Consider the following 12,223-nt stretch of genomic DNA (forward strand, 5'->3'; position numbering starts at 1 on the left):
AAATACGTCCCATAAATTAACTTACAAAGTAAATGTATTTCATGTTCAACATAAGAACGATGACTGAACATAACAGTAAACAGAACTGGGTTTGTTGGTTCCCTCTGTGTCCCTGTGTGGCTCTGTGTGTGTCAAGAGCTATAGTAGAGTGTCTTCATGCTGTTGTATGATTGGTGTTTGCCACAGCACCTCCGCTTTTAGGGGTTGACGTAGACTCAAACGTCGCCCGGAGTTCCCCCGGTGTTGTTGCGGAAGCTGCTGCAGTAGCTAAAGCTGCATTAGCAAAACAAACGCACATTTTGTTTGCAAAAGGTGCAGCGGGCTTCCCAACACGTTCCCCTCCCACTGGTTTCAACCGAGCACTAAAATCTCGATGTTTTCCAACCAAATACAGTTGAACTTACACTTCCCAAATTTATTTGTAAGTAGATTCGAAGATACCTCATTTCTGACTGCCGCTATCTGAACTTTGTTGCTAGGTTACTAGTTGATTTCCATGTTGAATTATTTTAATAAACAAATTGTGGGGGGACTGAAAGCTATTACCGTACGTAGTGGTTACTTTGCAGCCCGGGCATTTCCCCCAAAACACATTTAGACGCGATCGCAACACAGAAGTACCTTTCAAATCCCATCATTTTTAAAGACCTTCTAAAATCATATTTAAGACCTTTCTTATTTTTTTGATCATAATTAAGACTTTTTAAGGCCTTAAATTCCGATTATCAAATGTAAGACTTTTTAAGACTTGTAAAGACCCCGCGGGAACCCTGTACTACCTTCCACCAGATCTCATGTTTGTCTCAGTGTTTTTCTCTTCTAAGGCTGTGAGGTGAATATAAGATGTGTGAACAGTCACCTGGATGAGGAGCTTCCGGTCCTCTTCGATGTTCTTGTGGGTCGTTTCCTGCTCCTGTTTCTGCTCCGTCTTCATCGGTACGTTGATGTTCACCCTCAGCTTTTTACTGTGGAGCGAGAGCAAATTAAATAAAATATATTTAACATGTCTTCAGCAGCGGGGAGATATGATTGGTGTGTCTCTGCTCACTTCTTGTATCCCAGGAAGAGTTTGATGACGGTCTCGGGTTTGAACTCAACCTCGTCCACGTTGGCGTTCTCGTCCTCCATCACCTGTAGGACACACACACACACACACATCACAGATCTGAACACAAACATATTTTAATCACACCTCCCGATGCAACCCTACACATCTTAAAACAAACACAAAGAAACAAAATATCAAAATCAGGATCAGCTGTTTATTTACTCACAAGCAGCTTGGATTTTAACAAAATCTGCAGAACTTGAACCAGAATGTCCTGAAATAAAATAAGAAAAGTCGGTTAGTGGAGGAATACTTCTGCTTATTCAAAATATCTATATACATGTTGTATAAGGATACGTTTGTGAGAATGTGATCAAACTCACAGTTTTGATCTGCGTGCTGTCGGTCAGCTGCTGCACGGTGTAGCTGTCCTCTGTGTTGTACTGCAGCAGGATGGCCATCTGGAAGGTGGAGGCCTGCAGCGTGTACCTGCAAACAACAACAACAGGTTCAGTGTGAAACAGAATCAAAGTGCAGGCTCCTCACAGCTGCTCAACATGTTGAATAAGAAGGAACATGTAAATATCCTAAAGCTGAGCAGAAACACGTACCTGTTCTTGAAGCAGTTAGTGACCAGCTCTCCTTTGGACAGGTGGTAGAGCCAGGTGAGCTTCCTGCCGCTGTGTCTGCTGGCGTAAAATGCAGTGAAGCGCTGATAGCTTCGCTCCAGCTAAACGGAGAGCGAGAGAAAAAAAAGTGGAGTTAGACAGGGAGGTCTACGGCCAAAGGAGGGACCCAACCTAACTGCAAAAGACAACACTGACTGAACTTTAAATGCTAAAATATTATAACTGACTTGGATTTCTCACAGCCTAAGAAGGCTGTGATCAACAATCGTTAGTAACTAGTGCAGCAGGTCAACACATTTCACACAGGTCTAAATCAAGTAATAGCCAAAAAAAACAGGTTTCTATCCCACAGTAGGAACAGAATAAAGGTAAACCATGCTGTGGATTTAGTTTTCCTCATTAAACCTTCTTCTGCATAGTGAATGTTTTTTTCTGAGTTGAACAGGTTTTACCTCGGAAGGCAGAGCGAAGGTGCAGGACTGCTGGAAAGGCCAAGACCCAGAGCTGAGGACCTGGATACTGAAGTCCACTGCAAGATATACACGCAAACTCAGTTTCTACTCAGAAAGGTTTTATGGGCATTGCATTTAGTAGCTCTGTATAAGCTCAAATCAGAATTTAGAAATACGTATTAATGTAATGATTGGCGTCGGATACCAGTGTTTCTTTGTGAGTACTCACAGTCAAGAGGCTCAGAGTTGGTCAGGTGTTTCTTGAATTGTTCGTTCAGGTCTTTACTGACTCCAATATCCTGGAACATGCGCTGCAGTTTGGACGTGTACTCGAAGCCGCATGCTTGCTGCACGAGAACAAAGAAGAAAAAACATTCAGCGTGAGGTGTTTGGGAAACTGAGGTTTAGGGTTGCTGTGGATGTTTTTGTGTACACACACCTTGAGTTTGGAGATCATGCTAGCCTCGGCGTCGTCGCTGGCGCTGTTCTGGTGGACCAGACGTTTGGCCAGCATCTTAGCGTAAAACTTCTGGAAAACATCTTTGTCCTCGATGTACTTGAACACAACCATCTGAAAAGAGGAAAGACAAAAACATACAAAAAGGTTTAAGAAATGGATAACCTGGACAGCTGCACAATTCAAACTGCAAAAAAAAGCATTTCACAAGGGCACTAAAACAGTGTGAAATGATGCATTGTGTTTCAGAAAAAATGTAATTGTATGACTTAAAAAATAAAAGGTATGCATTTGATAATGATAAACAATGGAGACAAAATTCAGATACTATAGTCTAAAAATATTTTCACTGCAGTGTCTACAACTTAAGAAAGAAAAACCGTTCTTTACAACAGTTACCACGAGAGTAACTAGAGCCGCTTTCACACCAAGAACTTTGCCGTACTTAGTTCCCAGCACTTAGTTCCCCCATGGAACAAAAGAGCAGATCGCGTTCACACCGGAATAAGTCCCTGAGGGAAGATTACGCAAATGAAGCCACTGACGTCACTTCTTCTTCTTCTGCTTTGGGTTTACTGGCAGGCTGCAAACAACTTCACGGCGTATACTGCCACCCGAAGTCCGCGGAGGTGGGGACTGGAGCCTTCCGAGTAAATCGCCAGAACCTCCCCATCACTCCACCGCTCCTATGTTTTTTTTTTGTGTTGCTTAAGTTATTCTCTCTCCGTTGGTGCCCGGGGATAATGCTAATGCTAATAATGCTAATGCCAGCAAATACAATGGCGGCTTCACAAAACTTTTCAGAGTTTTACGGGGCGTGGTTTGAAATTCGCCCAGCCAATCAGAAATTGGCAATTTCTGATTGGCTGGGCGAATTTCAAACCACGCCCCGTAAAACTCTGAAAAGTTTTGTGAAGCCGCCATTGTATTTGCTGGCATTAGCATTATTAGNGGGGATGGGGGGTTGAGGTGACGTGCAACAACGTTAACCTTTCTGTTGGTCGCTTGTTAGCAGACCATTCACGCGATGGCAGAGCGAACAGGTACAGGCAGGGCCCATAATGATAGCCCTATAGTTTAAATCTCCTACCCACACATAAACATATGGAAATGGGTTNAATTCGCCCAGCCAATCAGAAATTGGAACTTTTTTCTCCCCAGGAAAGTACCACCTCTCTAGCAGGGACTGAAAAGAGGGGAAAAGTTCTCATGAACTAAGTTCTCTTTTTGGTGTGAACGCAAAATTCCAGGAACTATCGGACCTAAAAGGGAAAAGTACGGGGAAAAGTACTCCGGTGTGAAAGCGCCTTAGGTCAGTGGTACTTTTCTAGTACAGCTGCTGCTACAACATGACCAGAGACACACAGAGTATACATACACATGAGTATATTTGTGCAAACACACACACAGATCACAGTTTCTCACCACTTGGTTGAGTGTGTCCTCCAGTTCTGCTTCCTCTGGATTTTTAGAGCTGGAGTAAAAACAGAAACAGGTTATAGTTTATAGGTGTATAAAGAGAAAACATGTATTTCTAGTCTTATTCTATCTTGGATTGTTTTAACTTTCTCTTCTCTTGATTTGCATTGCTCAACATCCTTAATAAACAATCAGCAGTGACACTACAAAAAACTGAAAAAGCACAGGTTTTAAAAACAACCAGACTCAGGGTTTACTTATTTTCTTGTTCTAAAAATATCAGTTGATTAAGATTGCTTGGTCGGATCCCATTCAGATGCACACGGGACTGATAGCACACCTCTTCTTCAGTAGAGAGTCGCAGTATCTGGCCAGCAGCTCTGGAGACTTGCTGGAGGACTGAGCCATCCTGGTGACGGCGTTGTTGTTGATGAAGCGACCACACGCCTGTGAAAACAATTGCAATGAAATTACAATTTAGAATGACACCTGAAAATGTTGAGAAAGCAACACTGAAGAACTCAGATAATTGCAGATGTTAAGGGCAGATGTTTAGTTTCTCTACCTTATCGAGCGCTGCCACAAAGCCGGCGTCGTTGTTGAAGGCAGACATGACCAAGGCGTTGTATTTCTTATGGACGTCCAGCGTGGTCTGCACGTACACTTTGGGGTCCTGGAGGAAAACACACATATTTAGTTCCATTGCAGCTTTTTTGCAAACTTGCCTGCCTTTTTACACCCTCACACGATTAATAATTGTTTGATGATTGTTCCTCTCGTGAGAAAGGGCCCCGTTCCGTGTGGCAAAGACAGAAAGATACTAAGCTCATTTCTATTCTTGGTGCCTCATTAAGGTGGTCTAAAAGCACTTTTTAAAGTACATTTCCTAATTTGTAACATTATGTAACTGCCCCAGCTTTAAAGATTATTCTGGAAAATAATCAGGCAATCATTTTAATAACAGCTTAATCAGTATTCATGCAAAATTGACATTTTCAGCCTCTCAAATTTGGAGTTGTCCTGCTCTTCTCCGTTTTCTATTATATTACGTACGTTGAGCGCGGCCTCTCCACACTTCTCGATGGCAGCCAGGCCCTGGTTGTGGATGTGAGTCTCCAGAAGTTTCTTCAGTTCTCCGAGGCCATCTGTGATGCGGGACACCAGGTTGTACATCCGGCCCAGGTCTGAGAGGAGAAATTAGATTTTTTTTTTTAAAACACCTTTTAAATACAAACTTCTTCCTTATTTCAGAACTAGCTATGTACACTCATTGAAATTCAGATTGCAGGTTTACCTTCATTCTTGTCGGCATCCAGCAGGTTCTGGAACTCGGTGTGGAAGATCTCCAGGTGCTTCTCGATCAGGACCTGCTCACACTTCCGGGCCAGCTCGTCTTGTGTGGACTCGTGGAGATACACCTGCACACGCCGCTGCTCCTCCAGCAGACGAGCCTCCGCCTGAGCACACACACACAAACACTCTTAAGTACCACAAGCTAATAATGTTGAACTACACATTGGACAACAAAGCTTGTGAATCTTGGAAAACTATACATTTTAGATTAATCAATCAACAACTTCATTAATCCCGCAAGGGGCAATTGGTTATGAGGTTATGTTATTGGTCATAGCATCACAATAATAAATAAATAAGTAAGTAAATAATCAAGTTAAAAGCCTTTCAAGAATTTAAAAGTTTGAGTGCAGAAGGGATGAATGATTAAGCGATTAGTCTTTAGAGCAGGTAGAGCATATCTACGCCCTGATGGCAACAGATGAAATTCATGCCCAGGAGAGGCCAGAAGGCTCTCTGCTTTCCGCAGAATCTGTTGGTTACAGAAGGAGTTTAAGTTTCTCTGTTTCACGCCGATGATCTTAGAGCAGGTTTTAACAATTCTGTTCAGGCTGTTCCTGTTTTTCAGTGTAAGGCTAAGGAACCAGCAGATAAAGAAAAACAAATAAGGCTCTCAATGAATGATTGTTAAAAACGACAAAGAATGAAAGGCCTGACAGAGAAAGAGTTCGGTTTGCGAAGAAGGGGCATTCTCTGTTGACCCCGGTTCACAATACACTCAGTATTCACATCAAATTTGAGGTGGTCATCAAAAATGGTGCCCAAGTATTTATATGATGTGACAATTTNACTCCACTGCACGTTGTGCAATTTGGAAAAGACAAACCAGCGAACAATCGTCGGTAAGGCGCTACCTCTCGCTGCCAAAGTCCGTCCCGGGTATTACTATCGGGATATCAAATTAGATATGGGTGTGTATTTGTATACCTTTACCCAATGATAAATTATTTTTTTACAAAATATTTACATAAATCCTTGATTAGGTACACCTAAAATTCACCCCCAGCTGGAGGTAGAGATCCCCCAGCGCCCCGTACGAGGGCCATTCTAAATTAAAACCTCAATTACGTAGTAGACCACGTAAAACTGCCCCCTTTATTTCTCTGATCTAGATACCTTTGTGATATAATTCGTGACAATTATGCTAAAGTTATTAGATTTAGTTACCGATATTGGTTATTGTCATGTAGAAGTTATACTTTTTTTGACTTGAACAAATACATTAAATAAAAACTAAGTAAATACTCACACAACACGAGTGACCTGGTCGGAGAGGACAGAGAGAGGAGAAGAGGATCAATGTGAACAAATAAATAAATAAGTGACGTATAAAATGATAGTGTAATGTAATGTAAAGAAATCGACTGCGAAAATAGGTTCGCTGAATATTACTGCTAATGTCCCTAAGAGGGACCTCATTGATTCCCGATTCACTGAATGAGTTCCCGTGTGATCTTACTTAGGTGGAAGCTAGAAGTCGGGGAGTGATAGGAATCTGGTCCCCAGGACCAGTGTATAACTGTTTTTCTCGAAAACAAGGAAAAGGTTCTTTTTTTTAACAGACCTGCGATTGTATAAAGATCGAACGACAAATATTTCAACATAATAACATATAGTCTGTTTTGAGCAAAAAAAACGTAAATAATCGATAAAATAATGCAATATATCCCCCCCCGCTACCACCACCCCCCCAAGTATATTTCAGATCTGTGGGAAACACTAGAAACTAATTATAAAATGTGTAGGGATATAATACTGGTTATTCATTATCTTTTGGTTTTACTTTACAAAAACAAGGTTTAAATAAAATAATGATTATCATCATTGCCATTTAAATAAAATGAATCTCCCTCCAAGTTTATAATGTTGAAGTGTTAGTATTCATTTTATCGTTTTCAATTGGCAAAATTATCACATAATAACTTCTATCAACCATTATATCAGTAGATAACAAACCACATATTCAGCGTGAACTGTAAATATAGCAAAGGCAATTTGTTTTATTCAAATATGAATAAAATAATAAAACTCCTCAAAAGAATAGGATGCAAACTTTTGAATGTAATAATACAGCAACACTTTCTTTTGATTGACCTGAGAGAAACCTGCATCACAATAAAACGTGTGCAAACTAAAGATTTAGATTACACTTGATTACATTTCACATCATTAATCCAAATCTGTAAAGAAGCTAAAGGGATTAAATACATGTAGTGGAGTAAAAGTACACCATTTACCTCTGAATTGTAGTACACAGTAGCATTACATGGAAATACTCAAGTAAAGTACAAGTACCTCATATTGTCTACTTAAGTATATTTGAGTAAATGTACTTAGTTACTTCCCACCTCTGCTTATGTCAGCTGAGGTCAAACGTTTTGTCAATGGGACTTTTATTTTGAAAGGACACATCAGGATGTTATGGGTCAGCTTGACTCCCGCCTCTCATACGGAGTAGTAGACACTCGGTGCAGGGCATGTGACGGAGAGCTGCTCACTGATCCCCGGGGACCGGAGGGTTGTATCGGACATGTCTTCCCGGCCGGACCGAGACACCGGCAGGTACCGGAGGAAGAGCTCTACCGAAGGCCAGTACCGGGAGGAGAAGTCACACCGGCACGGCAGAATAGGTATCTGTACTCATACTTATAATATAGGAGCCATCAATTACTCTACACATTTGAGGTACTTTGTATTTTCATTTACGCATAACTGCACTACATTTAATTTACAGATTCAGTACTTTTACTTAAGTACTTTTCTCGATGCCTTAGGCCTACTACTTGAAAGAGAATATGTTTACAGTGTGGTATTAGTACTTTTACTCAAGTAAAGAATTGTAATAGCCTACTTTTTCCACCACTGTATAGGGGCAATATCATATGATCATTTTTTGTTAATACCAGTCTATGGTTGATACATGTGAGACTGACCGTTGAGCGGCCCGATCAAGCAAGGAGGCAGAGGCAGAACGTCCAAAAATATAACGCGACGTGGGCATTTATTAAAACACTGTGCACAAAGTTCACACATAATGACACAGCCTCAATAAGTGGTTCCCGTGCCCAGCCTGCGGCCACCAGCAGCTCACACAGGCTGACTCTCAGCGCAACAAGGAACAGCACTTAAATATACAGACTAATTAGACACAGGTGAGGGGGAACAATTAAACACAGGTGAGGGGGGAGGAGACAACCCAGGGCCCCAGGTGCACACAATCATCAGCCACAGACATTCAACATATTATTTGCACCCTGATTACCCTCAACCGCTGTCACCATTATACCAGCATCCAGACGACATTTCAATAAATAAGGTTTATGTAATACATTATGTGCAAATACCAATCCAATGTTAACTGTCCTATGCAATCCCGCTAATAAAGTGCAATATTACCCGGCCCAAAGCCGTCAGTCCATAGTGGCGAAGTGACCTTCGTCACAATACACAACATTTTAAAAAGTCGTGATCTAAGAGTTAAATAAAAGTATTTTGTGTATTTAAAAAGTAATCTATATTAATGTACCAGTTATAATTGGCTAATGGACAATATAATAAATTAACCATCCCTGATTATTCACCCTAATAACAAATAGTATTTATAACTGAAGTAGGCTATGGCGTATATGTGATTTGGTCATGTTTACGGTTGTTATTATTTTATCCTTAATCCTTGTGGATCCTCTCCAGTTTAAAAGAGCGCCATTTAAATAATAAAAGTCTGGTTAGCTATAATGTTTAAAACCTTTAAAATTAATTAAAAGATCAATAATCTATGAATATTATAATATTACTTGTATTGCTGGACATAACGTAGTGTCACACTGGATACTTCAGTTTCCCATAACACACTTGTGCAACCGACTGGCTCCAAACAAGTTGTGATGTCAACATTGCTGCTGATATGGTGTTAAACTGACATCCAAACTCTGCCAAACATATCTGTACAGTGAAGCAAAATGAAACAAATTATATTATTTTAATAATCACTCATACATCCCAGATGTACTTGCTTTCTCATCAACAGTGACACCTTGAAGACCCTAACCCATCAGCCACAAGCTCTGTGCTTAAAATAAAAGTAAGCCTCTTGCCATGTTGGTCACGTTCACTTCTTCATGTTTCTAACAGTGCGTGGATTCTCCAGAGATTCTGCAAGTCTAAAGAGAACTGTCTCCATATGTGAGGAAAACTTCCCAACAGGTAAGAGACTGGAATACCGCTCGTGTTTAGATGGTTAAATCTTTGAGAACCAGGACTAGGAGAGCTTTTCTGATGTTTTGAGGTCAATGCCTAATCTCAATGTTTGTGCTAGAGCTTTGCAAAATAAGGGTTACCATCCAGCCAACTATCCTAACCTTTACCATATGTGGGAATTGAATGGTTAAGGGTATATTGACCCTTGAATGGCTGAGCATTGCTAATCGTGGCTAACCAGATCACATAATAATCAATTGATTCCATCCAGAAAAATAACACCTTTTTGAAATATTGCCATAAAAGTTGATACAGAAGATGAATCCTAATGACTTTCTGCAACAGCTGGAGTGAGCTCAGTTAATGGACTCAACCGCACGACTCAGAAACACAGGCTTTAAAAAAGACAGTCTACTTGATAAAGTTCGGGACACAGTTGATACGCAATACAGGAACCCAAAACAGACGAGGAGTAGGCAAAACTGGGTCAGGAAACATAGTAAGGTCAGGTACACGATAAACACTAATCACTGGGAGAAACTGCTGGAACACTTGACTCGGAGGTACAAAGAGGAACTGGTACCGAGGGGAGTGGAGACACACACTATACACACAGGGAGAGGATGACACTGGGGCACATGGAGACTAACTGAGATGATACACAGGTGAGGAACAATCCAGAGTGGTGACTCTGGAACGAGAAGAGGTGTAACGATATAAGAGAGGAATTACAAAATTGCAAAAACAAAGTTAACCTGAGAGGACCTTACACTTCCGTAAACTCCTACATTTTCGTTTAGCGACCCCGCCTGGTCAAAACCTTCAAAACTGAGGCCATTCCCATCAGCCTCAGCTGTAGGCTGCTTTGTGTTACACACTGATAAACAAATGTTAGCATGCTAATTTGCTAAGCTAGGATGGTAAACGTCATACCTGCTTAATAGCGGCATTAAAGCATTGTTAGCTAGACCCTCCAGAAAAACGCGGGCAAAAATGCTTTATTATGCGGGCTAAATTCCTTGATTATGCGGGCTAAAATCCTTGATTATGCGATTAAACATGCGGGGTTTTTATGTGATTTTATGCGGTGAAATTGCGGGAAGTTGCGAAATATGCGGAAAGTTGCGAAATATGCGGGGAAAAAGAATAACAATTTTTTAATATTGGGCTGTCTTATTTATTCTCTCTCACACACAAACTGCCACTAACGTTAAACCCCTTTACTATTCAATTAAACACATTCAATGTTTATTTATTGTAAAAGCAATTGGGCTTTTTTAATCTCACACACACCCCCCCCACACACACACACACACACACACTTCTCCGCCTCATTCCGTTTCATTTACTCGTTCGTTATCTGACCAGCTTCAATCGTGTAGGCTACTCACTTCGTTTCTTGTAGCCCTTGAAAGGGTTTTGGAGGTTGATGCCTTGCTGAACGTGAGTTGTTTGGCTTTCTTGTCCGCAGCAGCAGAAAGCATTTTCGAATGTTTGAATGAATCAAAGTGGGTCGTCCCCGTCGATTTTCTCTTATGCTCCAACACACAGTTGCACGGGGTGCAGAATAGTTTCCCCCCACTTTTTGCCCCGTTTTTAGTAGAAATGTTCGTCGGTAAATGAGATGGATTAGATTTTTTCATCTTGGTGTTTTCTCCATCGTATGAGCTCCACACGTTCACTCTATACAGTGTTGTTTACATTCTGTGATGCGCGAGCTGATGACGTCACGTCAAGACGAGTCAACTTTTTCTCTCCTCACTTTGTGTGCCAACCGGCACAGACCTAACGGGGCTTCTCGCGGTTTTGTCTCGGCGGTTTTACAAAATCTGCGCGCATTTGCTTGACTTATGCGGCGCTACATCCGCGCCACTCCAGCACTGCGTTCTTTCTGCAGGCGCGCTCCTAACTACAGATCAACAGCATTTACGTGGCAGCCGGCGTTAATCTCGCGCTCTGCCAGTTTATCTAACCGACCACGTTAAAACCACCGGGCCAGGCTCCTGCACGGCGAGCCCCTGACGGCCGTGGCGGGTGGCTGCTGGCAATAGCCCTGACAGATCACCGGATGGGTCCCGCATTCCCCATTTCTGGCTTCTCTGTGATGGGTGGCGTAATCCGGCCTCGTCATGGTGACCCAACGCCGCACGCATTCGCGGCCTCCCCGCGCGCTCGCCGTCGACAGGCACAATGGCCCTGTGGAACTGCGGGGTCCCGAAACCGCGCTCGGGCCTGGATCCGGGCTCTTCGCCCGCTCTCGCGTACAACCAGAGCTGCTCGGCACTCAGAGGTGGCAGCTGGATGCTGTGTCACGCACACACGGAAATCCTTGCCTGGGAGACAGGCGACGGACTCGCACAGAGTGAGCGGCCGTGCTGGCCGCCTTGGGCTGATCTCCTCTGCTTCCGTCAGCGGGGCCAGATGGTGGACGCCGGCTCTACCAGCATCACCACGCGAGTTGGAGAGGGCCAGCGCGATGTCATTCGCCGCCCCCGCCCGCCGGCCTGCGAAAGGCCCAGCCCCTGGTGCACCCGGTCGGCTGCGGGCGACATACTGGTCTCTGGGGGGCGCTCACGTAGGGCGCAGTCGCGGCGATTATGTTTGGCCTGCCTTCCCCCACCACCACGCGCGTCAGGTCTCGGCCTCCAGAGAAGGGGCCGGCTGGGAA

General features: G+C 42.8%; 2 protein-coding genes and 1 long non-coding RNA gene across 3 annotated transcripts in view; 2 read left to right on the forward strand and 1 right to left on the reverse strand.

The window, feature by feature from the left end:
• LOC104940793 (uncharacterized) overlaps window positions 1-12,223 on the forward strand; it is a 100,599-nt gene that overhangs the window by 45,936 nt on the left and 42,440 nt on the right. The gene's annotated exons all lie outside the window — the stretch shown is intronic.
• The window catches only part of LOC104940787 (uncharacterized), an 18,374-nt gene that overhangs the window by 3,213 nt on the left and 2,938 nt on the right, over window positions 1-12,223 (forward strand). The window contains exons 2-3 of the long non-coding RNA XR_797823.1: window positions 7,722-7,726; window positions 10,127-10,134. This is a non-coding gene — a long non-coding RNA (uncharacterized lncRNA). The remainder of the gene's footprint in view (window positions 1-7,721; window positions 7,727-10,126; window positions 10,135-12,223) is intronic.
• The window catches only part of LOC104940785 (cullin-1), a 30,378-nt gene continuing 18,915 nt past the window's right edge, over window positions 761-12,223 (reverse strand). The window contains exons 8-20 of the mRNA XM_010765763.1: window positions 5,300-5,462; window positions 5,059-5,189; window positions 4,571-4,678; window positions 4,346-4,452; window positions 4,012-4,060; window positions 2,569-2,700; window positions 2,359-2,476; window positions 2,130-2,206; window positions 1,660-1,778; window positions 1,432-1,537; window positions 1,275-1,322; window positions 1,049-1,131; window positions 761-965 (exon numbers count right to left, since the gene is read on the reverse strand). Coding sequence (XP_010764065.1) covers window positions 776-965; window positions 1,049-1,131; window positions 1,275-1,322; window positions 1,432-1,537; window positions 1,660-1,778; window positions 2,130-2,206; window positions 2,359-2,476; window positions 2,569-2,700; window positions 4,012-4,060; window positions 4,346-4,452; window positions 4,571-4,678; window positions 5,059-5,189; window positions 5,300-5,462 — 1,431 coding nt within the window. The 3' untranslated portion in view covers window positions 761-775. The remainder of the gene's footprint in view (window positions 966-1,048; window positions 1,132-1,274; window positions 1,323-1,431; window positions 1,538-1,659; window positions 1,779-2,129; window positions 2,207-2,358; window positions 2,477-2,568; window positions 2,701-4,011; window positions 4,061-4,345; window positions 4,453-4,570; window positions 4,679-5,058; window positions 5,190-5,299; window positions 5,463-12,223) is intronic.

This window comes from Notothenia coriiceps, unplaced genomic scaffold (assembly GCF_000735185.1).
Source record: "Notothenia coriiceps isolate Sejong01 unplaced genomic scaffold, NC01 NC01_scaffold00002654, whole genome shotgun sequence".
Lineage (NCBI taxonomy): Eukaryota > Metazoa > Chordata > Actinopteri > Perciformes > Nototheniidae > Notothenia > Notothenia coriiceps.